General features: G+C 32.5%; 5 protein-coding genes across 7 annotated transcripts in view; 2 read left to right on the top strand and 3 right to left on the bottom strand.

Annotated features, from left to right (window-relative positions):
• The window catches only part of LOC130802384 (uncharacterized), a 3,877-nt gene extending 1,790 nt beyond the window's left edge, over positions 1–2,087 (top strand). For 2 of the 3 annotated variants that reach the window (XM_057666386.1, XM_057666375.1), the window contains exons 3-6: positions 24–113; positions 291–395; positions 505–1,441; positions 1,574–2,087. In XM_057666386.1, the coding sequence (XP_057522369.1) occupies positions 316–395; positions 505–1,441; positions 1,574–1,900 (1,344 nt within the window). In that variant the 5' untranslated portion in view covers positions 24–113; positions 291–315 and the 3' untranslated portion in view covers positions 1,901–2,087. The remainder of the gene's footprint in view (positions 1–23; positions 114–290; positions 396–504; positions 1,442–1,573) is intronic. The other variant, XM_057666395.1, reaches the window with a different exon arrangement.
• A 64-nt stretch (positions 2,088–2,151) lies between these two features.
• LOC130805439 (protein FAR1-RELATED SEQUENCE 1-like) lies at positions 2,152–3,696 on the bottom strand. The gene is made up of 2 exons (XM_057670213.1): positions 2,913–3,696; positions 2,152–2,324 (listed from the first exon to the last, which is right to left on the bottom strand). Exons 1-2 carry the CDS (start codon positions 3,694–3,696, stop codon positions 2,152–2,154), a joined length of 957 nt encoding a protein of 318 aa, XP_057526196.1.
• An 11,314-nt stretch (positions 3,697–15,010) lies between these two features.
• LOC130802377 (pentatricopeptide repeat-containing protein At5g08510-like) lies at positions 15,011–17,893 on the top strand. Its single transcript, XM_057666361.1, has one exon. The coding sequence runs from the start codon at positions 15,091–15,093 to the stop codon at positions 17,647–17,649; it is 2,559 nt and encodes an 852-aa protein (XP_057522344.1). The 5' UTR covers positions 15,011–15,090; the 3' UTR covers positions 17,650–17,893.
• Positions 17,894–18,006: 113 nt separating this feature from the next.
• Positions 18,007–19,492, bottom strand: LOC130805438 (F-box/kelch-repeat protein At3g06240-like). The gene is made up of 2 exons (XM_057670212.1): positions 19,162–19,492; positions 18,007–19,104 (listed from the first exon to the last, which is right to left on the bottom strand). The coding sequence occupies exons 1-2, from the start codon at positions 19,490–19,492 to the stop codon at positions 18,398–18,400; spliced, it is 1,038 nt and encodes a 345-aa protein (XP_057526195.1). The 3' UTR covers positions 18,007–18,397.
• Positions 19,493–20,574: 1,082 nt separating this feature from the next.
• On the bottom strand, positions 20,575–23,783 carry LOC130802369 (RNA demethylase ALKBH9B-like). Its single transcript, XM_057666349.1, has 6 exons — positions 23,381–23,783; positions 22,102–22,581; positions 21,643–21,728; positions 21,251–21,561; positions 21,097–21,168; positions 20,575–20,978 (listed from the first exon to the last, which is right to left on the bottom strand). The coding sequence occupies exons 1-6, from the start codon at positions 23,541–23,543 to the stop codon at positions 20,693–20,695; spliced, it is 1,398 nt and encodes a 465-aa protein (XP_057522332.1). The 5' UTR covers positions 23,544–23,783; the 3' UTR covers positions 20,575–20,692.
• Between the last annotated feature and the right edge of the window lie 3,724 nt (positions 23,784–27,507).

Below are 27,507 nucleotides of genomic sequence, written 5' to 3'. Positions count from 1 at the left end.
TTCATAAAATTGTGATGCTTCAGTGTTGAAGTAGCTGCAAAAGTAGAAGAAAATCATGAAGAGGAACAACCTTTCCCGAAAACAAAAAAATCTGTTGCTTCCAAAAAGAAACAGTAAGTTTTATGTTTGTTTTTAAATGTGATGCTTTTCTTAATACAATGTGATGCTTTTCAACAAAAAAAACTGTTGCTTCATTTATAGAATGTGATGCTTTTTATAAAAAATTGTGATGTCTATCAGAACGAATGTGATGTAGATGCTTTTCTTAATACTTCATTTTATGTTTTTAGAGTTCAAGTAGTTGTTGCTGGGGGAATGGAAGAAGAACCTCGATTAGCAATAACTAAACGAGAAAGTGTACAAATCGTTTCTTCTACAACAATTCCAAAAAAGAAGTAAGTTATAGATGTAGATGCTTTTTTTGAGTAAAACTGTGATGCTTTCTACATAAAATTGTGATGCTTTCTACAACAATTATGAATATACAATTTTGATGGGTTACAGGAGAGAAGGTCAACTTCATATGCTCTCATCTCCTTCTCAAATGGTTTCTTTGTGTGATAAATTGAATGATAATCAAAGGACTATTGTGAAAGAAATTGGTTTTAAAGGATTGCTTTTGTTGAGAATTAAGATGTCTTATCATGGTATGGCTAAGTACTTTATCAACCAATACGATGTCAGTACTTCAGTTTTCATAGTCAATCAAAACTGCAAGTACACTATAACTGAGTATGATGTCTGCGATATTTTTGGCTTGCCGTTAACTGTTAATGATGTTATCAAACAAACTAATTCAAATGAAGATATTTCTGAGTATGATTTATTTGAGGAGTGGCAACAAAAACTTGATTGTGTTGGGACTAAGGATATATCTGCTGAACAACTACTTTCCAAAATGTTGTTGGACTTAACTAATGGAGGCGATGATTTTAAAAGGTTTTTTGTAATGTATGCTTTTATCACATTTTTGGCTCCCAATTCACACCGAACTGTTGATCATAGTTTGCTTAAACCATTAGTTGATGTTAAGGAGATAAAAAATCTTAACTGGTGTGGTTTAGTGTTTGATAGGTTTAGAAATGGCTTGGAGAGATGCCAAACAAAAAATTTGAAAAATATTCCTTCATGTCTAGCCATATTAGAAATTTGCTTTTACCATCGAGTTAGCTCTCTAGGTATTTTTCCATCATCAAGGTTGCCCTTAATCCAACATTGGACTTATGAGACTTTGAAAAAAAGGGCACAACTTGAGTTGAAGGCTAGATCCTTTGGACTGGGTGATTTCGATGGAGACACATACCCAGTTTCAAAGAAATTAAGAAAAAAATCGCATGATGATGAGGTGGAGCTAGAAGAAAATGGGATGTATCTCAAGATCCCTATTCCCGATGGCTTGTTGGCATCTTCTGATCAAAAAATTCATGATACAGCTGGTGATGTAAGTAATATTATTTTTAACATTTAATTTTTTATAAAAACAACCAGTAGCACATTTTAAACTATAAAGTAGCAGTTTTTTATAAGAAGTTTAAATTGAACTGTTTTTTGTTAATATATTCTTTTTATTAAGGAGCTTATGGAGGAAGTTAGCAAGATGAAGAGAAACATGAAAATTGTTACTCAACATCATCTATCGAGACTGTTGAAGTTAAAAGCAAAAGGCAATCAAGCACAAGATGTCGGACAATCATCAAACTCTCCAACACTATCGCAATGGTATTCAGACCCAAAAGTGATGGAGGAGATTGATGAGATTATGAACAGGATAAGAGTTGTTAAAAGACGAACAGCTGACATCGACTTACCAAGCTTTGACCTGGGAATATCAGATCTTGAGAAAACACCTTCACCAGCACCGAAATTGATTGCCAAGAAGAGAGGAAAGAAGAAAATTTGAGTTTGTGTTTTGATTCCATGACGAAACTATGATGATTCAACAAATATATGTTATGAATGATAATCTCAACAATATTCATGTAAACATCATCAAATTGTGATGATGTGTTGACGTGTGATGTTTTGTATGATGCTTTATACTTCAAACTTTGCTACTTCAAATAGTTTATTTGTATCTGCTTAAGTAACTGGCTGCCTGATCTTCATCCCCTAGAATTTGTACCACTTGTGATACTGTGTTTTGGTAATCGTTTATTTGCCACTGAATGGAATTCTACCTTCCTGCATTTGTACATTTCTTTTTTGTTTATATATATTTCTTTCATTATTACAAAAATTTACTTCTACCATTTCATATATCATGTGATGCTTTTTGGAAGCAACAGATTTTATGAATACAGCTGTATCATTCAATACATCATCTTCTACCATTTCATATATCATGTGTTACATTTATAAACGTGTGATGCTTTCCACATAAAATCGTGATGCTTTCAACAAAAACTGTGATAATTTCAACAGAATATTTGTGATAATTTGAATGATAATGACATTAAAAATAAATTAGTCTACATATAACTAATTCTAACAATTACAATGTTAAAATAAACAGATATTTGTCTAAAGGCAATTATCCTCTTCATAAAATACAACCTACTAATGTTAAAATAAACAGAAAGTAATCTACATACTACTAATACTAATGATTAGACTATTTCTCTAGAGAATCGATCATAAATTAGTTTACACTTTGCAACTGCTACACAACCCCAAATATAATTGTTCTTCTGAAGCAGAGATTCAATCATTTACCACTGTATTTCATAAAACAAGTCACCTGCAAGATTCAGTGAACAAATATATATGTTAAATGTCTAAATGTGGAAAACAGAAACGGTAGTATCACTATTTATCAAAAGAAAGTACCAACATAAAATTCAAGAGGTAACACTTTTTATATCATATTGTACTTACTTATTTTTTCTTATGTGGACACGTACGACTATTGTGACCTGCAACTTTGCCACAACTTTTACATTGTCTTTGCTTGGTCACCCTTTGCTCTTCTTCATCTTCAGTATCCTTTTGTTTTGGATCTTTTTCTTTCCTCTTGCCTTTGTTTGAAGATTGTTTAGGGTTTTGAATTGTAATTGTTTTAGGAGCTTCACAACCCAAAAACTTTTCTAACTCTTGACGTTTTGTCTTCTCAAGCCCACGATTCTTTTTTGCTAAAAGTTCAGCTAAATTCAACTTCATTTTGTGCAAAAGTTCAACCAAATCATCCTCATCATCTTCTGCCAAACTAATGCATCGATGTACCTCATTCCAAACATCTCCTAAAACCCCTTTTCTAGATTCCATAGCATTATTACCATCCAATAATGTGCCATCAATATCATAGACAGGTGTTTTACTAGCATCTTTTGACCACCTTTTCAATATGTAAGGTTCTGGTATATATTTAACGCCTTTTGCATGCAAAACCCATAATACATGCTTACATAAGACTCCTACTCTTTTGAATAACTTACAACAGCAATCAACATACAATGTTTGTGCATCATACACAACTTCAAAAATTGTCCTAGTGTTGAAATGTACCACACGATACACATCCTTGCCATCTCTAACGAAATTCTTTTCAAAACCACACTCATCGCGTGCGCTAAGAATTTGTTCTTGAAAATCCTTAAAAACAACATCTGTGTACACACTAGAAGCATGTTTTTCAAGAGGGATAAGAGTCTTCAAAGGTGCAGAATATAACTTGCATTTACTATCTAGTGTTTGCATCATATAACGTTAAACATCCATTGCACTTTGAAACCTCATTTGGAGTTCAACTAATGTAAGAAATTTGTTCACAAAGTAATTGAAAAAATTGTTTCAAAACCTAGATGTTGTTCTAAACAAACCACCCATGTAAAGATCTCTAAAATATGCGGGCACCCACATTTCTCTAATATCATACATACTATTCAACCAGTCATTATTTCTTAAATTAGCATGCTCATAATCCGACATCATTTTTGACCACTGATCTTCAAATTCATGGGGCTCATTATCCCTATTATATACAAGTCTATTAATTCTTCTTAAAAACTCATCATCATTACGTAAATCAATAGAAACTTTATCAGTTAGTTTCTTCATTATATGCCAACAACAGAATTTATGAACAGACTTGTCAAAAACATTGGGTAGAGCAATTTTTATGGCTGGATCTTGGTCTGTTATAATGGAATCTGGTTGTTTACCATTCACTGCCCTCAAAAAAGATTCAAATAACCAAGTATAAGAAGATACATCTTCCCTACTAATAAGACCGACAGCAAAAGTAACACATTTTTTGTGATGGTCAACACCCGTGAAAGGAACAAAAATTTGATTATACTTGTTAGTACCATAAGTAGCATCCACAGATATCGAATCACCAAACAATGAATAGTTTCTCCTACTAATACCATCAGCCCAAATTGCCTTCGATAGAGATTTAGTATCATCAACCTCAAAATCAAAAAAAAAACTAGGTGAAATTTCTTTCTTCTTAACAAACATTTGCCCATCAGATTCATTAATAAAACACTTTAAATCCCTATAAAAGTTTTTAAAGTTATCAAGTGAAGCACCTACTTTCAAATAACTTCCTACTTGTTCTTTCCACATCCTATATGAACTTGTTGGACCTTTATTCAAGTTCAAATTGTTCATAATGTATCTTTTTTGTCCACTATTTAAACTAGATGACCCTTTTAAATGTTGCCTAGAAATAGGTGAGGCAAGAATGTGGCTATGGGCTTCAATAAACTTAAAAACCCAATATTTACCCTCTTTAGTCCTTTGAAAAACGATTTTAGCATAACAATCTTCACGAGTTACAAGCCTTCTTCTTAATGCACCTAATTTCTCTTCCCTCATCCCTTGTTTATTACATAAATAGTATTTAGATGTAACAACACCTTTATAGACTTTCTTAGTCCCTGATCTAATGTCAAAACCACAAGCCTTAGCATATGTTTCATAGAATTTCACCCCTTCTTCTAATGAATCAAAAGTCATATGCAGTACTGGTATCAGATTTTTCTCACAATGAGGGATGAACTGTTTACGATTAAGGTTATGAGTAGGTGTACCCTGAAACACAATACCAGCAACATTGTTTTCAATAGAAAGTAACACGTTTTCAACATAAAGTAACACATTTCCAACACAAATTAACACCAAATGTATTATTATCGTCATAAATAAACGTACATATAAATGTTCACTTAAAGAAGTGGGTGTTAAAATCACAGTTTGTAAGGGTTCCATATGCTCAGTTAAAGATGTTCCAGCCTTATCATTATTATCTTGCACTGCAACCTAAAGCAAAAAGTAAGACATTTTGTGTAAAAATCATCACAATTCCTACCCAAAAGTAACACTGTGCATATACTTTACTGCGTATTATTGATAAAATAAAGGCTTACCATGAGTTGAGTTGAAGAATTTGCATTATCACAAAGGTTAGAAGTGGTTGTAAAAGTCACAGTTTGTAAGGGTTCCATATGCTCAGTTATAGATGTTCCAGCCTTATCATTATTATCTTGCAATGCAACCTAAAGCAAAAAGTAAGACATTTACGATTTTGTGTAAAAAGTAAGACATTTTGTTTAAAAATCAAAAATTTTTGCATTGTTATCATGAGTTTTATTGCGTATTATTGATAAATAGTTTTCGTGTTGAATTTGAAGAAAAGAACGAATGAATTTTGTGTTGAATAAATGTAACACAGATTTGATTTAGAAAGCATCAATGTTTTATACAAAAAGCATCTAAGTTTTTTGTAAAAAGCAGCACAGTTTGAAGTAGAAAGCATCAAACAAACAAAAACATCACAGTTTTATAAAAAAGCATCAAAGTTTTTTGTAAAAAGCATCAGAGTTTAAGATAGAAAGTATCAAACAATTTTATACTTTTATTGCGTATTATTGATAAATAGAGGCTTACCATGAGTTCACTTGAAGAATTTGCATCACCAAGGTTAGTAGTGGTTGTAAATGTCACATTTAGTAAGGATTCCATATGTTCTGTTGAGCTGCTAATTTCTTCAATTTCATCCTAAAACATAATCCATAACACAAATTTAACCAAAAAACAACACCTTTTATTGAAAAAGGAACACTATTCTTACAATCATACAATTAAGCAAAAACAAAATTCAAAGCACTATAAACAGACCACAAAAATGAAAGCACTACAATAATACACTATTATACATTATTCCTACAATAATACAAGTTAAATATAGGTGAATTACAGACCATAAATTGCAGACCATAATACCAATTACAAATTGATACAAACATTTCCAATAGGAGTGTATAATAGACCTTAAATTGATGAGAATACAGCAAATGGATGAAACTAAGCATAAACTAACGACAAATTTATACTAACTATAATCCAAAACCCTCTGAAATTGCCTCAGGAAAATCGCAACTTAATGAAATAGCCTCTAAATATCACCTCTGAAATTTTGCGGCAAAAACATAATAGGAGTGTATAAATTTTGCTGTGATAAATTGCTTATATTATTATGTTTTTGGTTAAAGCATCACAGCAATTTATCACCTCTGAAAATTGCAATTTATCGCAGCAAAAAGAAGGTGAATTTCAGAAACGGATAAGCAAAAACATAATCCGTAACACAAATTTAACCAAAAAGCAACACCTTTTATTGAAAAAGGAACACAATTCTTTGCAATCATACAATATAAGCAAAAAAAATTCAAAGCACTTCCAGAATACACTATTATACATTATTTCTACTTTATTCAAAGCACTTCCAGAATACAAAATTCAAAGCACTTCCAGAATACAAAATTCAAAAACAAAAACAAAAATGAAAGCACTTCCAGAATACACTATTATACATTATTTCTACTTTATTCAAAGCACTTCCAGAATACAAAATTCAAAGCACTTCCAGAATACAAAATTCAAAAACAAAAACAAAAATGAAAGCACTTCCAGAATACACTATTATACATTATTTCTACTTTATTCAAAGCACTTCCAGAATACAAAATTCAAAGCACTTCCAGAATACAAAATTCAAAAACAAAAACAAAAATGAAAGCACTTCCAGAATACACTATTATACATTATTTCTACAATAATACAAGTTAAATGTAGGTGAATAACAGACCATAAATCGCAGACCATAATACCAGTTTCAAATTGATACAAACATTTTCAATAGGAGTGTATAATAGATCTTAAATTGATGAGAATACAGCAAAATGGATGAAACTAAGCATAAACTAACGACAAATTTTTACTAACCATAATCCAAAACCCTCTAAAATCGCCTCAGGAAAATCGCAACTTAATGAAATCGCCTCTGAAAATCGCCTCTGAAAATTTGCAGAAATCGAACTTAATGAAATCGCAAGATGATAGAAGTTAATGAAAATCGCAAGATGATGAAGTTGCAGCTTAATGAAATCAATTTTTCATGAAAATTTGCAGCAAAAAAAATTCAAAATGGCAGCAATTATCGCAGAGAAATCGCACGGCAAACGAAGGTGAAGAGTCAGAATGAAGAAATGTCTCTTATGCCCGAAATGCCCTTAATGAATAAGCCTTACATTATCAGCCGTCAGATTTGATCTAATGGCTTAGATTTTAGTTTACATGGTTCTCATATAAGGTTAGTTCTCACCTGAACTCAACCCTATATATATATATATATATATATATATATATATATATATATATATATATATATATATATATATATATATATATATATATATATATGTCGGATCAAATAAGAAGGATTTTAAAATGAGAAGGGTGATAAGGATTTTTGTTTGGTTATTATATATACAAAATAGGATACTATGTTATAAATTAAGAACATTTAAAAAATTATTTCATAGTTACCTTTCTGTGTAACATAGTTACTTTTACAATTATGAGTTTTTGGCTCAATCGTGACCATAGATTTTTTTTTATTTTAGTGACATGAAGCGTGTAGAGTCCTTCTTACCCTTTTCATCTTCAACCCCTTCTCAATGGATCCCTCATATATATATATATATATATATATATATATATATATATATATATATATATATATATATATATATATATATATATATATGATCAAATAAGAAGGATTTTAAATTAAGAAGGATGAGAAAGATTTTTGTTTGATTTTGTTTTGTTAATATAAATACAAAAAAGGATACTGTGTTATAAAGTAAGAACATTTTAAAAATTTGTGTCATAGTTAATTTTTTGTGTAACATAGTTACTATACGATTATGTATTTTTGGCTCAATCGTGACTAAAGATTTTTTTGTGTAACATAGTTACTATACGATTGTTTGGTGATTTAACTTTAGTTCACTGTTTTAATTGCTTGATCATTGAGTATATGTGTATTATTGTTAGAGTTAAAGTTTGTTGTTTAATTCGTTGCATCTGATCTAATCTGAATTTTAGTTCATTGTTCTAAAGCTCCAGTATTTGTGCATCCCGATATATGTGCTCGCTTGCTACTAAACTTTAGATAGCATAGATGGTTGGTTTTATAATAGCCTAATTTTAAACCTCTTTTAATCTTAGCTTAAGTAGTCTTGAGTATGGATTAGTAATAGTAACTTATCTAGTTATTTATCCTTAAGTGCCAAATGTAATGAGAGTTTAATTTATTTTTTTTTTTTACTTTTGAGTTTGTATAAATCAAGTCTTGTTTTGTTTAATGTTATTATTATACCAAAGTAAAGATTTTCAATGTATTTAGTTTAATTAAAGTTTATTTGATTTACTAAAATAACATTAATTTCCTTCTAAACTTGGTTGATTTGATATACATATTAATTTGGTTTCTTATGATAAAACTTTATATTATTTGCAAATAATTTCATAAATTATGTTAACAAAAGCTTATTTTAAGAGATTTAATAAAAGTAGTTATATATGAATATAAAGAAAATATATTTATCTAATTACAATATATTATGTATAATGATATTATAGTTATTTGGTATTTAAAAAACAAGTTTTGGTTATGGTTTTATATTGTTTTCAAACAAAAGTATACTATTTCCTAAAAACAAGTATTTCAAAATTTTTCACAAAACTATTATCTTACTTCTAAAATTATTTTAAAAATAGTATATTTTAACCTCATCTTTTATTATATCATCCACATGCATGTTATTGAAGATACCAAACCTTTAAATTGAGGTAGCTTGTGGTATAATTAATGAAAAGAGTATAGATTTGTACAAAGGTCAAGTTCAGTGACAGTTTTACAGAGTCTGAAAGATATCCTAATTTACCTAAGCTATACCCTACATAATTGAATGCTACCACTTTAAAAATTTTCCTAACACTCTAAGATTTCTATAGGTACCTTACACGACCTTATATCCCTCCAGAATTGAGAGTATCATCCCCATCTTTCTACCCCTTCATCTCAACAGTTTCTGGCAGCTTATATACCTTCAACAAATCATCCTTTTTCTCCAAATTCTCTAAATAAGTGCCTCATATTTTTATACTATAATATTTAAGACATCCTAAGCTTTCCATTGATACCTCACACGCACATATACAATCTTTATAAATTCCTCATCCTCAAGCAAACATTCACAATTTGTTGTTCTTTTTTGGTCAGCTGTATACATGGACACAATTTAAAGTGTTTACCCATCTTTCTTTTCATGCATGTATAAATAAAACTTATAGTGATCTTATACACAAAATTCCTCACATTTTAGACCCTAGAATTGCATCAATTGGAGCATGAAAGGTTATGTTTTGCCCTCAAACATTTTGAACAACTAAGAGTAAGCCAATTTCTAACACCTTTTGTTTTGTGGATTTTCGACCATCTTCTACTCATTTTAACACTATATTTTGTTTTTAAGAAATATGGCTCTTGGAGTTGTGAGAAATTAGACACTTGAATCATTGAATTTGGAGTTCGGAGCTAGAGGTTATGAGTATTTTAGTAAGACATGCCGAAAAAGGATTTATGATGGTGAAAAATTTGGACTTTAAGTTGAATGTGGAATTTATAATTAGGGTTAGAGACAAAGATAGAAAATAATTTTATCATTTCCTAAGCCAAAATCATCAACTTTTATAAGGCTCTAGTATTATTATTTTGGGAGCTTGGATTATTATTTTTGAAACCTTGAAGATTATTCTTGAAGCTTATTTCCTCTTATTTTGAAGTTCTTATTTCTTATTATTTCTCTTGTATCCTTGGTGGCTTATGGTACACACTTCTTAACCTTCTTACTATGTGACATTTATACTATATTTACTTTAGTATGTGAAACATATGACAATATGTTAGATTGATTTAATTTATATCTTGCATGTTGACTTAAAGTATGAAAAAGTGTTTATTATAAGTTTAAGTATATGCATGTTATAAATTGAAAATTTATGATATTTTATATATATTATGTTAGAAATGTTATTCATATGTTTATATTATAAATTTTCAAGTATTGCGATTATTTTTTAAAATCGGTATTAATTTTAAGTCACAAAAGAAAAATTATAAATTTGAAATTTTCTCATTTATATGATATTAATGATGGATATAGGTTTACTATGTGTATTTTCACTTTAAAACAGTGTTTTGTGATGTTTTTGTGAAGTTCTTGTTATGAATAAATTTTTTGTGAGCTTAGTAACTTTAGAAATGTATTTAATATGAACTCCATAGTAGATAAAAAGTTTAAAAATCATTTAGGTTCATTTCCTTAAAGTTATTTCATTAAAATGGTTATTTATGAAATTTTATGTAATAAAATATATTTTAATATATAATAAGGGGTTAAATATAATCTTAATGGATAAAACAATTTATAAAATCATCTTATTATGTTTCCTACAAGTTTGGACTAGAATATAAACTTTTGGCATTTTTCTATGAATTTTTACTAAGTGTTTTACTACTTACCGATAAAATGTAGAATGCAAAAATATGAAATAATTACTAAATGAAGTAATTTCGAGCTATATTTTTTATGAGACTCTTATATGGACAACAAGTTTGAAATTTGATTATTAGATAATTTTATATGACCATCTACGGACCCTTGTGAATTTTAAATAAAACGATAAATCCAACAATAATAAAATATGAAATAAATACTAAATGGACTATTTTGGACTTAAAATTTTTATGAGACACTCCCATATACAGTAGAATCATATGAGGACCCTTGAAAAAAATTTTCGTGGACATTTGAGGACATTAATAACTTTATGTTGGTTTATCGGTAAGTTGGCCAAACAATTTAGTTAGAATCCATAGGCTTGTTTTTCTTTAACTTTATGATCTAAAACTAACTTCATATAGCTTCTAAACCTCTAATATATTTTTAGAATATTTTTTTTGGTTATTATGAATTTTTAATTAATTTACATGTTTAATCGATGAAAATTCCTTAATAAATATTATGAAATATTTGCCTTTAGTTTTATAAGTTTGTATAGTCTTGTAGAGAACTTATATAGCCTTTAGAACCTTGTTATAATCTGTGAAGTTTTATTTATTGATAATCTCTTAATTGTTGAATTCGCAAATATGTTAACTTTTTCTTAAGAGGATGTTGACTTGGAGTTTATAGCAATGTGAAATAGATAACATGGAGTCTTGTTTGAACTTATGTGTACTTTGATGAATGACTCTGATAGTAAGGAAATGTTGAACCACGAACCGGCGTGTAATCTAGCGCCCGTGTTTCCCGACACGTAGAAATGTGGGGTTAGACAGGGGGACCGAAAGAGTCCTATCCTGTAGAAGCTCGAGCATAAAAATTGGTGGAACGACGGCTTCCATCACAGTTAGAGTTTGGAATATGTTCCTCCTCTAGCCAGACCCTTACATATATCAGAAAGTTATTATTATTATTATTATTATTATTATTATTATTATTATTATTATTATTATTATTATTATTATTATTATTATGTGTGTTGTGCAAATGTGATTTTGGATCTAATTAAATAGATCCATTGGACGAACCTTATAGTTACCAAGTGTAGGTGACTGTAGCAAAGATATTTATTTACATTCATGTGATGAATGTGAAAAATTATTGAAAGTATTCGAAAACTGAAAATAAGAAACGAGAACCGAGGAATTTAAAATCAAGTTTTGAAATGTACTTTGCATATCTTGTGAATATATTATGATTGTCATAGTATTACATAGTTGAGGAGTTTGTACTTGGCGTTAGGCGCTGATTTTGATTCAAACGGTTGTCATCCGTATCATGGATGACAGTATTTTGCAGGAAGGTTTAGCTTTAAGTTTTGATCCAGGCCACAACATTTATTTTCTTTATCAAGGATTTAGCTGCATTTTATTTTACTTATTGGTGACTTTGATGATCATGGTGTATTTATGCCTTTATTATGGTTTGAGAAAACAATATGTGTTATTCTCTCAATTGTAATATTTTAAACTTTTGTTTTTAAACGATTTTAAATTTTTCTAGATTTTAGCAATTTGGAATTTAAGATTTTCGCATTATTTATTTTAAACATAATTACTAGTGTGAATTATATACGGGGACTGTTACGCCTGTTACAGGTTTGCTCGGGAACTCAATCAAGGTATTAGTGCTCGTAAACTCAATCTAACTATATCAACATAATGGGTGTAAAATGATATGAATGATTGCACTTATCATCGACCCAAGCTTTTCATCTTGTACCATATATGGTCACGTATAGTGTTAAAATTTGATTTCATGCGAAATTGACATGAAATTCAACCAAAAATTAGTGGAAAAATTGGCTGAAATTAATCTCAACTTCACCCGTTGGCCAAAACTAATCCCCACTATCGATTATTTTTTAATATTCCAAACTATTATCTTAATTTGTTCAAAACATCCCTCCCTCCCAGCAAACCGGCAACAGCAGGTAAAATAAGTGGGATTTTTTTCCTTCTTTTTTTTACTTCAAAAATAACCCATCTCCTTCATCTATTAATCCCCTCCTTCTTCTTCTTCCCCATTAATCCCCATTAATCTAGCAATTCCAATGATGAAGGACTCGAATACAAAATTCACGAGAGCATGTAGATAAACTGCAAACCCGACTCTGGAAGGACTGATCTCATCCGAAGCACTGAAACTCGAAATGTTCCGGAACACACACTGATGCAATCAACGAAAAATGACTATGGAGCAACGAACAACTGACGAAACCCATATCGCCAAATCCTGAGAAATACGCAAAGGTTGTATTATACAGGATGAGGCGTTTTCAGGCGATTAATATTCTGTACATGCTGCTGTATGATTTTTAGTCCTGTATTGTGCAGAGCTTTCTCTTTCACTTGCGCAGGGTATATATTTCCATAGCTTCGTAGCAGCGCGTTTTGCAGACGACAAAATGTATGTGTTGGGCATGTAATTGTATTCGTGTAGCGATTTGTGAATTTTCTGTGAATCTTCATCTGTATTTTTATTGATGAATGCATCAAAAACAGTTAGCTTTCTGTTTTTCCTATTCTTCTGCATATCGTTATTCAATTCCAATCAATTAATCATCTCCTTCTTCATCTATCATTGATGAGTACTTAGGGTTTGATTTTGAATATGGGGAAGGATGTATGGAGGGTCAGTAATGGAGAATGACGAAGGAGATGGGTTATGTTTGGGGATCAAAGTAAAAAAAAAGGAAAAAAAATCCCACTTGTTTTACCTGCTGCTACCGGTTTGCTGGGAGGGGATGTTTTAAACAAATTAAGATAATAGTCGGGATTATTAAAAAATAATCGATAGTGGGGATTAATTTTGGCCAATGGGTGATAGTTGGGATTAATTTCAGCTAATTTTCCAAATTAGTGGGTCATAATACGAAAATTTTGACACGTAACCCAAAAATAACTCGATTCAAAATACCAAAAATTGGGTCAAACACGACTGGAACTCAAATTCAATCGTTTTGACCCGTTTTTAGTTTCACCTCATTATTTCAGTTATGCGTCGTCATTTTTAGTCAGAAATCACTGTATTTCTAGTCAATTTTTATATTTCGAGTCAACAATTATTTATTGTTGCCTTAAAATATGGTTATTGGTATTTTTATAAGAAAATCTATTCATCTAAAGTAAAAAATTATTATATATATATTTTTTGAAAAAATAAGACATTAATGATAAAATCTGACCCATTGGGTCGACTCAAACTCAGTAAGATTCAATTCATAACTAAAATAAAAAAATTATTATATATATATTTTTTGAAAAATAATACATTAATGATAAAATCTGACCCATTTAGTCGACTCAAACTCAGTAAGATTCAACTCATAATTTTTCTAATTCGAAAATGACCCAATTCAAAATTAACTCGATTAAAAGTAACTCCACCTCCGATCCATCCACCCAACTGTTTTAACAGGTTGGAGCAGGACACTTAACATTATTTATAGTCTAACTCTTTATTTTAATCCTAATATTTTCCAAACGGGATTTATTTGAACAATGATTTTGTTAGGCACTTGTGGCAGAAGTTGTTTTGTTTTCATTGTTTTTGAAAACTAAAAATTATAAAAAGGAAATTAAAAATTATGGATTTCTTTCTTATTTTTTAATTGTTAGTTTTGAAAATCTTTACATTTCCAATAAATTTGACTAATTTATTATGGGATTATATGATACATGTATCATATAAAATTTGAAAATTAAAAAAATCAAAAAATAGAAAATCATGGTAACATCGAACATAACCTTAGTTCTCGTATTCTTAATTTCACAATATGGAAAAAAGACTTGCGGATGTTAAAACTGAGAGAGGATGAGGAGAAAATAGAATGCGTAAAAGTTAGAAGATAAAAAGTTTTTACTATGTGATTTCTTATTTGATAAACTTGCATATTTATAAGTAAGTTTTTCTACAATGTAATAAATGCATTCATATTAAAGTAAATTCATTTATTACCTTTTATACTATATTTCAACAACAAATAATTTTTATCAATTAAAAATCAAAAGATTTAATTTTATAAATAAAAATTAAGGATGAATCAGCTAAAGTTACGCTAATATAAAAATATACACCAAGACAATCTTTAAATTAAGATGCTTCGAGCCTTAAAGAAGTGTGCAACCAAGCCTTCTCCTAGGCGTTCAATTGTCAACTGTCAACTAACATGACATTCTTAACGTTAAATACAGTTGCTTACCCGCCAATTTCATGGTTTTCACAGCCACCTGAGCAGAACCCAAGTTTTCAGTACTCAAATATAACCTTTCCCATCCCAAAATTCAAGTCAATTCGTAATTCCCTTTCTTCTGATCAATTAGTCAACAATGTATCAATGGATTCCACCACTTATTATGCGTCGGTTCTTGACTCTTGTGCATCCTCAATTCTGGGCAAATCCCTTCACGCGCATGCCCTCAAATCCGGGTTTTATGGGCATGAATTTGTTGAGACTAAAATACTACAAGTGTATGCTAGGTGCAAGTGTTTATATGATGCACGTTTGATGTTTGATAAAATGCGCAAGAGAAATTTACATTCTTGGTTAGCAATAATTAGTGTTTATGTAGAATATGACTTGTTTGATGATGCTTTTTCAGTTTTATTAGACTTGTTGTATGATGATGTGAGGTTGGATTTCTTTGTTTTCCCTGTTGTTTTAAAGATTTGTGTTGGGTTTCAGGATGTTGGGTTTGGGAGGCAGATTCATGGGTTTGTGATAAAGGGGATGTTTATTTTAAATGTTTATGTGGGGAATTGTTTGATTGATATGTATGGGAAATGTGGACATTTGGGTGATGCCAAAAAGGTTTTTTGTTCAATGGTCGAGAGAGATTCTGTTTCGTGGAATTCTCTTCTTTCAGCTTGTGCTTTGAATGGCATGGTTAATGAGGCATTCGAGAACTTGGATAAGATGTCGAGATCAGAAGATTCTATTCCGAATGTGATTTCTTGGAGTGCCGTTATTAATGGTTTTGCACAAAATGGGTATGCAAATGAAGCTATTGAGTTGCTTATGAGAATGCAAGCAGTAGGGGTGGAACCAAATGCACAAACAATTACCGGTCTTTTACCTGCTTTCGCTAAGCTGCAGACACGAAAGCTTGCTAAGGGAATTCATGCTTATATCACAAGACACGGGTTTATGATCAACCCCATTGTAGTGAATGGACTAATCGATGTGTACCGGAGGTGTAATGATACGGAAAGTGCTTGGAGATTGTTTTTGAGGTTTGCTGTGAAGAATTTAGTATCCTTCAATACCATAATTGTTGGATTTTGTGAAAATGGTGATATTTCAAAAGCGAAAGATCTTCTTAATCAATCAGAAATTCATGGGGTTAAGAGGGATATTACAACATGGAATGCAATGCTTTCTGGGTACGTAGACAAACTCCTTTTTGAAGAAGCATTAAACTTATTCAAGGAGATGCAAATGGTAGAAGGGATTGAAGTGGACTCATATACCCTAGGAAGTGCTCTTTCTGCTTGTTCGAGCCGGGATTCTCTGAGACAAGGAAAGGAGGTACATTGCCAAGCCATAATCAAGGGTCTGAGCTCTAATCCTTTCGTGGCAGAAGCCTTAATGGAAATGTACTTTAAAACCCACGATCTGAACGCTGCTCAAAAAGCGTTTGAAGAAGTTATTGATAGAGATATTAACACATGGAATACGCTGATCTCAGGCTATGCTTGGTGCAATCAGATGGATGTCCTTCCGATTTTCCTAGAAAGAATGAGAAGGGATGATTGTGAGCCGAATATATATACATGGAACGGAATTATTTCTGGTCACATAGAAAACGGGCACTATGAAGTTGCTTTACAGTTGCTTTTGGAGATGCAGAGTACCAAATTGAAGCCTGATGCCTATACACTGGGATTAATATTGCCTGCCTGTTCTAGATTAGCTACAATTGAACGAGGCAAGCAGGTTCACGGGTATTCAGTTCGATGTGGATATGATTCGGATGTCTATATTGGAGCAGCCCTTGTAGACATGTATTCGAAATGTGGGAGCATAAACGGCGCAATAAGGACTAATAGAAGAATATCAAAGCCTAATCTAATTTCCCAAAACGCTATGCTTACCGCCTATGCTATGCATGGCCTTGGTGAGGAAGGTATATCTCTTTTCTATACAATCCTTTCCAATGGTTTTGCACCGGATGAAGTCACCTTTTTATCAGTTCTCTCTGCTTGTGTTCATGCCGGAAAAGTAGAGATTGGTCATAAGATCTTCAACTCGATGGATTATTATAATGTAAAACCTTCGCTAAAACATTACACATGTATGATCGACCTGCTAAGTAGATCCGGTAAAACAACAGAAGCTTTTGAGCTGATAAGAAAAATGCCGATGGAACCAGATTCTGTGACCTGGGGTGCTTTGCTTGGCGGTTGTGCTGTTTCAGGTGACGTAAAGCTTGGAGAAATGGCAGCCAAAAAGCTTCTAGAATTGGAACCAAATAATACTGCTAATTTTGTACTATTGGCGAATATGTATGCCCTTGCAGGACGATGGAATGACTTATCAAGAATAAGAAAGATCATTACAGAGAGAAGGATGCGAAAGAGCGCTGGATGTAGTTGGGTTGAGGATGGGAATGATGTTCATGTGTTTACTGTGAGTGATACGTCTCATAGGAGAACGGAGGAGATATATACGATGTTGATGAATTTAACCACGCAGATGAAAACATGGATGTATATTGCAGTATTATGATTGTATTTATACATAACTACATACTGTATATTTGTAGGTAAGGCGCACACAACCCGTGCTGCATCACTTGAATTCTTTGTTTTACCTCGAGTATTAATCCGTGTTGAATCCATGACACTCGGACATGGTAAGATACTTGAACACTTCATTTTGGACAGAAAGTATTGAATTTTTCATAAATTAGTGGAGTTTTACACTTGAACACTTCAATGACCTTCCATAGTTTTGGGTCAGATGTACAATTTACCCTTGTAATAACAAGTTATACTCGATTGACTTTTAATAACAAATATCATATAATTTGCTTAATGCTAATTCTTTATTGAGGTCGTCTCACCGTGTGACGACCTCAATTGGGTCACCCCAACTATTTTTTAAAAAAATGCTTTATGTACAAGTGTGAATTCAGATTTCTTTATTTTCTTAATGTATTTTTTACTAATGAGCTACTTGTATGAGCCCGTTTCACAATGAGACGGTCTCATACAAGACTTGCTGCTTACTTAAATAAACAAGAATACTCCTTGATTTATGAACTGTCTCATACAAGACTTGCTGCTTACTTAAATAGACAAGAATACTCCATGATTTATGAACCATTTTATAATTCAACAAAAAAAAAAATATAGATCTTCTGTTCCATTGAGAATAGACAAATAAAATTCCAAAAAAACTTCATGAAATTACTAAAAGCAAGCACACAATATAGAGACAAACAAAGACCAACCAATCATCCCAGCTCACAAACTCACATGCTTCCAAGGCACACATGAGCATCCACAAGGTTGAAGGTTACATCACAATCAAGCTCAACCTCTCTTTCAAACTGCTCATCACTAGTTTTATACCAAACAAACTTGGCCGTATTATTATCAAATTTATCAACTTTACATACTAAAATCTCCTGGGCTGAGTCTTCGCGATAACACAAAGGGTATATATTCCGAATCCTGGCAACACGCTGATGCGACAGACTCAGCAAAGTCACCCAAGACTCAGCCACACCATATTCCTTCATCGCCCATAGATCGACCGTTTCATAATCATGATGACGGCTTTTAGCAATCAAGACACATAAGTATCCCTGCAGCACTGCAAGCTTGTAATGATATCTTGTTTCATAGCCATCATCTTTAAAGTTAACAGGAACAGATATATCATCAGGAACCCATTTTTCGTTCTGAAGATCGAAACAGAGAATCCTACGATGATTATCAGAAGACTGTCTGACAATCCAATGAAGTAAATGGTTATCTAGAAGGATTCCATTCTGATTTTCCATTGTATGTGCAGATTTCTTCGAGGATTTAGTAGTCTCAACCACTCTCCAAGAATTTTTCCTCAGACTGTAAACCGCAACGTCCCTAATAATTTTTCCTTCGTAATATTCCATGACTCCAACAATTTTGTAATCATCATTGCAAGCATCATAACCGAAACCAAAGCTGGCTGATGCTGGTTAATGTTTACGAGATTTTAGTTGATCAAAAGGCGTGGTTTCTATGAGTGTACCGATAGATGGATTTACGAGTACAAATCTAGTGTTAACGATCTCACTGATGCAGACCAGTCTGTTGCAGCAACCAACTGTGCACGTATATCTGTTAGGGTGCGATTTATAGGGATCGGGTAAAGGGAGCCAGTTGAAAGAAGGGTCTGATTCGAGTGACTCTAAGTTCGTAAGTAGGAGCCTAGCATGGCTCGCGATGAGTACGAGAATGGAGGATTGGCATGGACCAAGCTGATGAGTCTGCTCGATGAATTCGTCGTATTCTGAAGGTGGTGTTGTAGGAAGTTTTTTAGATTGATCAACACAAAGGTGGGCTGAACTTTGGCTTGCCATTTGTTTTTCTGGCTTGTTTTGTTTGTGATGAAGTCTTTAGGATAACAAGGGGCTGCTATACTGTATTACCAGAGGCGAATCTAGATTGTTAATATATATTGGATAGACTGAACACTCATATCTACATGTGTACAAAATCAACTCGTCAGTTTGTTTTTTTATGTGTTACTTCCTCAGATTCAGAGCAATTGTTCCATTTAATTTTTAGACACTGTTCATCGATCATTCTTAATTTGTATTTATTAGTGATCTAGATGTCAAAATATAGTCAAGTGGAAATTTGTTTGATTCATCTCGATGTAAGTTTTATTGACAACAACTTTTTGTACACAATTAGAGGTATTTAAGACTGAATTAGTGTATTGAATATAGTGTAAAAATCAAATGAGATAATTGGTGTGAATTGAAGGGAATATATGTTACATGTTTCAATATTAGTAGGGTTTTGAATTAAATAATTCAGATTATGATCTAGACAAGTCAATTCTTCTCGAAGGAAATTATAAGCTATTCGTGGAAATTAAGCAGCTTCTTAATTAATTACACATTAATATGATATTTTAAGGTAGGTCTAATTATATAAATATAGTAATAGTAATGGTATTAGTGAGAAGTATGCTTTCACATCCAGATACACGTAATTAGGTAGGGCTTCTAATTTTATTGTTTAAACAATGACTAATTGAAAAAAATAAATAATGAAATAAAAATTGACAAACTTAATCTTCTTTTTATTAGCATAAAGGAAGAGGATTAATTATTTGAAATATTTGTTAATAAATGAAAAATTGAATAGTCATAGAATTAAATTGAATTGAACGTAGCCGATGACTGAAGTTAAATAAAACTCAATAAAGATAAATTGAATTGAAAAATTTGTCAAAATTTGAGATAAAACTTGATGTGCTAAACTTAAGTAAATTTAAGTTTAGGCGATGAAATAGAAAGAGTTTAAAATTTAAAAAGTGGGTATGAAATTTGCTACAATTTTCAATAAAAGAAAATGTGGTGAACTAAATAGGATGAACAAATATTAAAATTGTATAAAACTTATAATATAATAATGCGGGTGGGACAGAGAATTATCAAGGATCAATTAAGGATGATTACTAGAATTATCGAATCGTACATACATGTACAAGACTAAAATAACAGAATAAAAACCAGAAGACCATTGGGCAATATTGATGACGGCCTGAGTTAATATTTTCTCGATTTCATGGCACCGAGTGGGGGGAAGTCGTTTGTTTCGAGGATGAATGAGTGGCTAACTGTTGCTTTTGCATTTGATTTACTAGCTAATTCCGATTTATTTGATTTATTTGCTTCGCCATTGATTTTGATTTCTTCATGTTGATTTCGGTGTGCCATGCCTGCTTTGGGCAAAGTAGATCGAACAAGAGGCTTCAAGTTCAGCAAATCAGGATCTGGAGAGAATTGGTATGGGATTTTGCTATCATCCATCTTCCTAAATGTGACGGAAATCCTAGAAAAAGGAAAGATCGTAAACAAGGTCAAATAATGTACATAAAAAGCAGAAAACACGAACATCAGAAGGCGAGTATAAACTAGTAATAGTGAAAGCTATCGTTCAGTATAAGAACCTTTTTGCGGGGACAGCAGGAACACAGTGTTTAGCGACATCTGCTCCATTACCTTTAAGAACAAGTACGGATCTGCAACAAAATTATTGATCATCAAGATTGTTTATAAGAGAGCAAATAATTAAGAAATGAAGTACACAAGGAAGAGAAATACCCGACAGGAAGAGGGATGGAAACAGGACCAGAGAACTCTCCAGGGCTTAAGATCTTAAGATTTGAACCAAAGAGAATATTACACTCAGTCAAGAAAGAGACGGTGCAAAATGGGCGGAGAAAATCATGGTGATCGATGTGAGGAGGGATGCAATCGCCTTCATCATAAATATTCACTATGCAACTGTTGGGGACACATGTAGGAGGTAGGACATGCCACTTTACCATCCTGGTAATCATCTCTTTGAATATGGAAGGCATGGGATCCACTTCTTCATCCCTTATTATACCCGGAGGATTCCCATCCTTGTCCTGATAAATAATTATGCATTAAAATTTAAAGCAATTATAAACACAAGAAAAGAAAGGAAATGCAAAAGAATAAAGACTTGCCGCTGCATAATTGTAACAGCAACCAAATTGAATGGTTACACGTCCTTTCCCACGCATCCATTTGTGTGGTTCAGAGTAAGTACGTGCTGCACATGTTTTAACCAAACAAGAATCAAGACATGGAGCACCTAAATCGAGCATTACAGGGGCGTGTTTATATTTGATATCATTTTGAATCTATTACATCAAGAAACAAATGCGGAATCGGCTGACCATCTCATGGGAACAATAAGTCAGGCATCAGCAACAACCAGTTTCATTGAGTATGAGACAGCTAATGAAGTTTATAGTGAAGCATAATTATACAAAAGTACAGAAGATCAGTGTATCTAGCTTTAGGCAGATCCCATTTCTTCTTAAACACTCAAAACCAAGAGCTTGATTCAACTAAACAAAAAAATAGGAAGTCAAGTGGTACCAAACAAGCCCTTGAAGATGCAAAAAGATTCAGAAACATACCCATAAGCTCGCCTTTTTGTCCCATCCTCTGGAACTTGTACACACTTTCAACGATTTTCTTTTGTTCTTGAGCATTGAAAACCCCAGTATGAAGCTCCAATCCTTGAACCACATTGAGCCTTTTCCCATCAACCCTGTCATAATGAACAAAATCCTTCTTCCTCTGAATCCGTGAAAATCTGCGCCATTCCTCATCAGCCGTCCCATTAGCGACAGTAGATGAAGGCTCGTGATTACCATAGCTGGTAGATGATTCACAGTTGCTGAAAAGATCACGTAATTGTGGCTTTGAGTTAACTGATGCCGGATATATATAATCAGCATTGATCTCTTGTCTCGAGTGGTTAGATTCTCTGTTATGTGGATTTCTCTCATGATCACTATGTTGTTGGTTATTGTTAACAGTAGAAGATAGTGTACTCGTCTCAGAAGAAAAAGAACTTGATGAATCCACTCCATTGGGTCTTTTGACACTTTTCTCTGCGAATCACATATCACACGTCATATGACATGCTAGACATCACATTCTAATCCTTATAAAAGTGCAAAAGATACAGTTCAGATAACAAATTTATGATGAATCATGAAACTAAAGTCCAATAAAGGTTTTTGTTCATCAGAATATTGCATATCAAAGACTTCAAGCATCCATTGTATGTAGCCACTCTGTCATGTAGCAAAACCAGAAACTTTTACGGGTAAAAGTATCCTTAAAATTGATTTCAACCTTTAAGTACAGGACTATAGGTAAGCATATCCCTAAATACAGAGTAGAGCTTTGCAAGTTCAGACTTTAAGTTTATAGATTCATGTTCCGTTTGATCTTGATTTGTTCGATTAAAACCCAGAAAATCGAATTCATTCGGCTTCAATTGAGACCATAAACAATACCCCCTCTAAAATATAAACTTGCAAATCTCCACTTCGGTAAATAAAGCTTAATCATGACAAAAAAAAAAGAAAGAAATTTCAACAAATTCAGCATAAACCCTAAAGAGTTCGGCAAGCTAGATACTATCTCCCATCACACAACCAAATTAAACCAAATGAACAAATAATGAACAAAACCCAAAATATACAATTTGAACCGAATTCGGTATTAAACCCTATATATATTTATGACATTAATACCTTTTATTTCATATTAAGCAAGCAAAATATTCCAATATCTTCCATCAAACAACCAAATCAAACCAATTGAACTAATTAACAGAACATGAAAAAAAATAGGGCAGAAAAATAGAGATTAAAAAGAAAGAAGGAAATTTTTATTATTTACCATTAGCAATGGAGATAAGACGGGATTTAAGAGAAGTTTGACAATCTAAGCAAACCCCATTAAAGAGGTCGGCAATCTGAGAGGTATCCAAATTCTTCAACAAATTAATCCAATCGTTTTGTGGTAATGATTTCATTGATTCACCGGCGGAGATCCCTACCATTCTATTTTAGGGTGTTATTGAGATGGTGAATCCAGAGGGTATTTACTTTGCTCTTGGGGCAATGGAGATAAGAGATCTAACAGATTACTAAAATTTAAGGTCTGAAAATTTAAGGAAAGTAAAATTTGAATAAGCAACAGATTACTAAAATTTAAGGAAAGTAAGAGGTCGTCTGACAGAAACTAATGGCGGCGGTTTCGCAAAATAAGCAAAAGATTTTTGAACAAGTAATAGGACCGTTAATATTTTACTATTAGGATTTTTAAAATGTTATGCCACCACCGCCCACCGGTACTCAAACCGAGATGATCTCGCACTGCTTTCATAAGAGTAGTGTGTCGAGTGATAGTCATTGGTCAGATTTGATTCGATTTGGTCTCGGATCTATTAATTTTTAATAAACTCATACTTGAATCTGGACCTTTAAGATTTGAAAATTTTAGACTTGGATCCAGACTCAGATTTGATTCGAGTGATATTCATATTTAAACTTTTTTAACATTTTAAAGGCTTTATTAGTATTAAACTGGGTCTATGGGTTGTTTATAAGTTTAAATTGAGTTCACATAAATATAGCAATAGGTTTAAAACGGACTTAAAATTGATTTTGAATTGGCGAGTCTAGGACGCGTTTAGCGGGTCTGAAACGGGTCTAACGAGTTTGGGCCTTAAATGGGTCCATAGAGAAAGTCTGGGGCAGGTCCGATAGGGGGTTGGACCCATGACTAACCCTAAGCGTGTCTACCAATTTCACCATAGCGCCTTATTCGAAATCATAATAATCCGTTTTTATTTATTCGTCGAGATTATATATATATATATATATATATATATATATATATATATATATATATATATATATATATATATATATATATATATATATATATATATATATATATATATATATATTGTTTAATGAGAATGCTGGTGAGAGATGGCTTATCTATCCTATCTCGCATTTATTGCAAATGAACGTTTTGAATGACAAATTTTGCACAAGTAACACATGTTTATTGGCCCACAGAGTTAACTCCGGTGACCATACCCGACGATTTAAGTACACAAAGATACTACTCAAAAAGGCCAATTTCAAGTGCATTGTGCCTTTTAATATGAATGAACAGTCTAGGGTTTATTTGCGGCGTGAGGCTTTTAATGAAGGTTTTTCAATGCAATAGTAAATACAAGAAGACTAAATGCTATTCTCCAAATGAATGGGAGTAAAATAGTAGACAAAGAGTTAATGTGAAAAACATAAGGTACTTTAGTGATGGATGATAAGTGCAATTATTTGCATGTATGGATGACATTTTATACTCCTTTTTGGTGTAGTATTAAGCATATTTTGCATGATTTTATAATGTATTTTTTTAGCTTCTCCTAATGATCATAATTGTAATATTTTGTTGTGTTTTGATTTGAGGTGAAGTAAAAGAGATATTATGGCAATAAATAGGTTGGAGAAATGACCTAAGACCCTAACAAGTGAAGAAGAAGCAAGTATAAGAATAGAGCCTAAGTGACAAGTGGCCGCCAAGCACCCACACAAAAGCCACGAGTCGCTGCATAAGGAAAGAACGAAAAATTAAGATAATGAATAGGCAACGAGTCACCACTATTCTGAGTGGTAAAAGCAATGAGTACTCGTCGTTAAACCTTTGGAAGTTGCCTAACAGGTTAACATCAAGGCAATGCCACAGCGAACTACATCATATAATGTATTAGATGTCATTGTTCTAGAGTTGTTTATGGGCGGGCTTGGGCAGATAGCGGACCGGATAATCCCTTAAAAATCTACCCGCAGGCTCAAATATTCAAAAGTCAGCCCGCATTTGCGGACCAATTTTTTTGTCATTACCCGCCCATTTTCTTAGCGGGCGGGACCCGCGAGTAAGCGGGACCCGCGAGTAAGCGGGACCCGCGAGTAAGCGGGCATTTCTTAATAAAAATTAAAAATTCAATACAAATTATAACGTTAACTCTTAATAACAATAGAAATAATACAATGCATTGTCTAAAATACTTCAAATACATAAAAAGTCTCAAAATACTCAAATTATATAAATATAAACATTGTGTTGGATGATCCAACCAAAGCAATGCGATCATCGATTATGATTATCTTACTACGGAGTAATGTAGACATTACATGAGTAGACTAGAGTACTAATAGGAGTATTAAACTAAATTGGGCAATTATTATTTAATGGGTAATGTTGATAGTAGATGAGTAGATGAGAGCAGCTTAAAAAATAATAGAATTATTATTAAATAATGGAAAATTCCACATGGTAGCATCCAGTTTTTACGAAATGCTAGTGGTAGCACTTTTTTAAGAAAATTCCACATGGTAGTATCCAGTTTATGCACATACTAATTGCCGTAGCATTTTCCGTTAAGTTCTTGTTAAATTCCGTTTAATTCATCATTTTGTAAGTTTTTTCCACATGGTAGCATCCAATTTTTGTGTAATTCACAATTTTAACTTTAAATGCACCAATTTAATGTCTAATTCACCGTTTAATTCATTAACGCTCATAAATGTTGTAATAATTTTATTTTCATTCAAATTGTTGGCATTATAAAGTTCAAAAGGTAAGTAGCCAAACACTAATACATATTTACTTAATTAGCACTAATACATATTATCAAAGTTCAAAGTTGCAAAGCACTAGTTCAAAAGGTGCCTTCCAAGCACTATTACATATTTACTTAATTAGCACTAATACATATTTACTTCAAGCACTAGTATATATAAGTCTTCCAAGTACTAGTTCAAAAGGTGCCTTACAAGCACTAATACATATCTAGCACTAAGATGTATTTACATAACTATATTTAGGATGCTTTTGAAGATGACGGTGTAGAAATTGTCTTTTTACCCTTCTTTTGCTTAGCCGTCAATCCACCCTTGCAAGTCTTCACATTGTGTCCAAACTCCTTGCTTCTACTACACTTCACAGTCTTAGAACTTTTCCCCTTTCGTTCTTCGTTTGCTTCCCTCTTTCTATTCTTTGCAGGTCTTCCAATTGCTCTCTTCATCATTGGTGGCTTAATTAGTGGAAACTGCATCTCTGGCCAATGCCTCAAGGTTTAGAATAGATCTAATAGTGCTTGCATATGCTTGCTTGTACATTTTGCAACTGTACCAATCACTGCAAAACCTTATAGGATATTGGCTTGAATGTAGAATGGCCCTCACAACATGCTTGCAAGGGATCCCAGTGAGTTGCCATGCGTTGCACATGCATATTCTATCATTTAAGCTTACAGACAAGGTGAACTTACCATCTTTAATCTCATAAAATCCATCACCAGAATTGAAAACCTTACATGTTCTTGAGTCTGAAAACCTCACTTCACTTTCTTCACTATATTAGGACAGAAATCAGTGTCTATCCAGTTTTCACTCTTTTCCTTTCTTGTGGCCATCCTTAACATAGTTACCCTCCGTATACCTATCACACAAATGCACCCTATCCACATACATCTCACCATTTTGAACAAGCCTTTGGATGTAGTTACTTTCATTATCATTTTCAACTTCGTGATTACCCCACAATGGATCCTCAAATGGTTCATAACTATAATCCACATACTCTAAATTGCCATCATCACCTAACTCATCATCAATGCAGTCATCATCATCATCATCTTCACTGTCAGTCTCTGATGGACTATAATCATCATCTTCACTGTCAGATGGACAACCCTCATCACCATCAACCTCAATTTGTTGACTCTTACTAACAACCCTCCTCTTCTTACGCTTTGTTTCCACACTGATAGAAGGTTGAGAAGGATGTGAAGGTTGTGAAAGCGGTGAAGACTATGAGCTTGCTTTCACCAAAATGCCCTTCCTAACAGCAGTGGTCGGTGAAATTTTTTTAGTGGAATCTTTTGAGGACTTAGAAGAAATAGTTAAAGGTATTTGGCTAGGGTTTCACTTCTTTGCAATGGT

The sequence above is a fragment of the Amaranthus tricolor genome, chromosome 2 (assembly GCF_026212465.1).
Source record: "Amaranthus tricolor cultivar Red isolate AtriRed21 chromosome 2, ASM2621246v1, whole genome shotgun sequence".
Classification (NCBI taxonomy): domain Eukaryota; kingdom Viridiplantae; phylum Streptophyta; class Magnoliopsida; order Caryophyllales; family Amaranthaceae; genus Amaranthus; species Amaranthus tricolor.
This window is presented reverse-complemented; position numbering and strand designations above follow the sequence as displayed.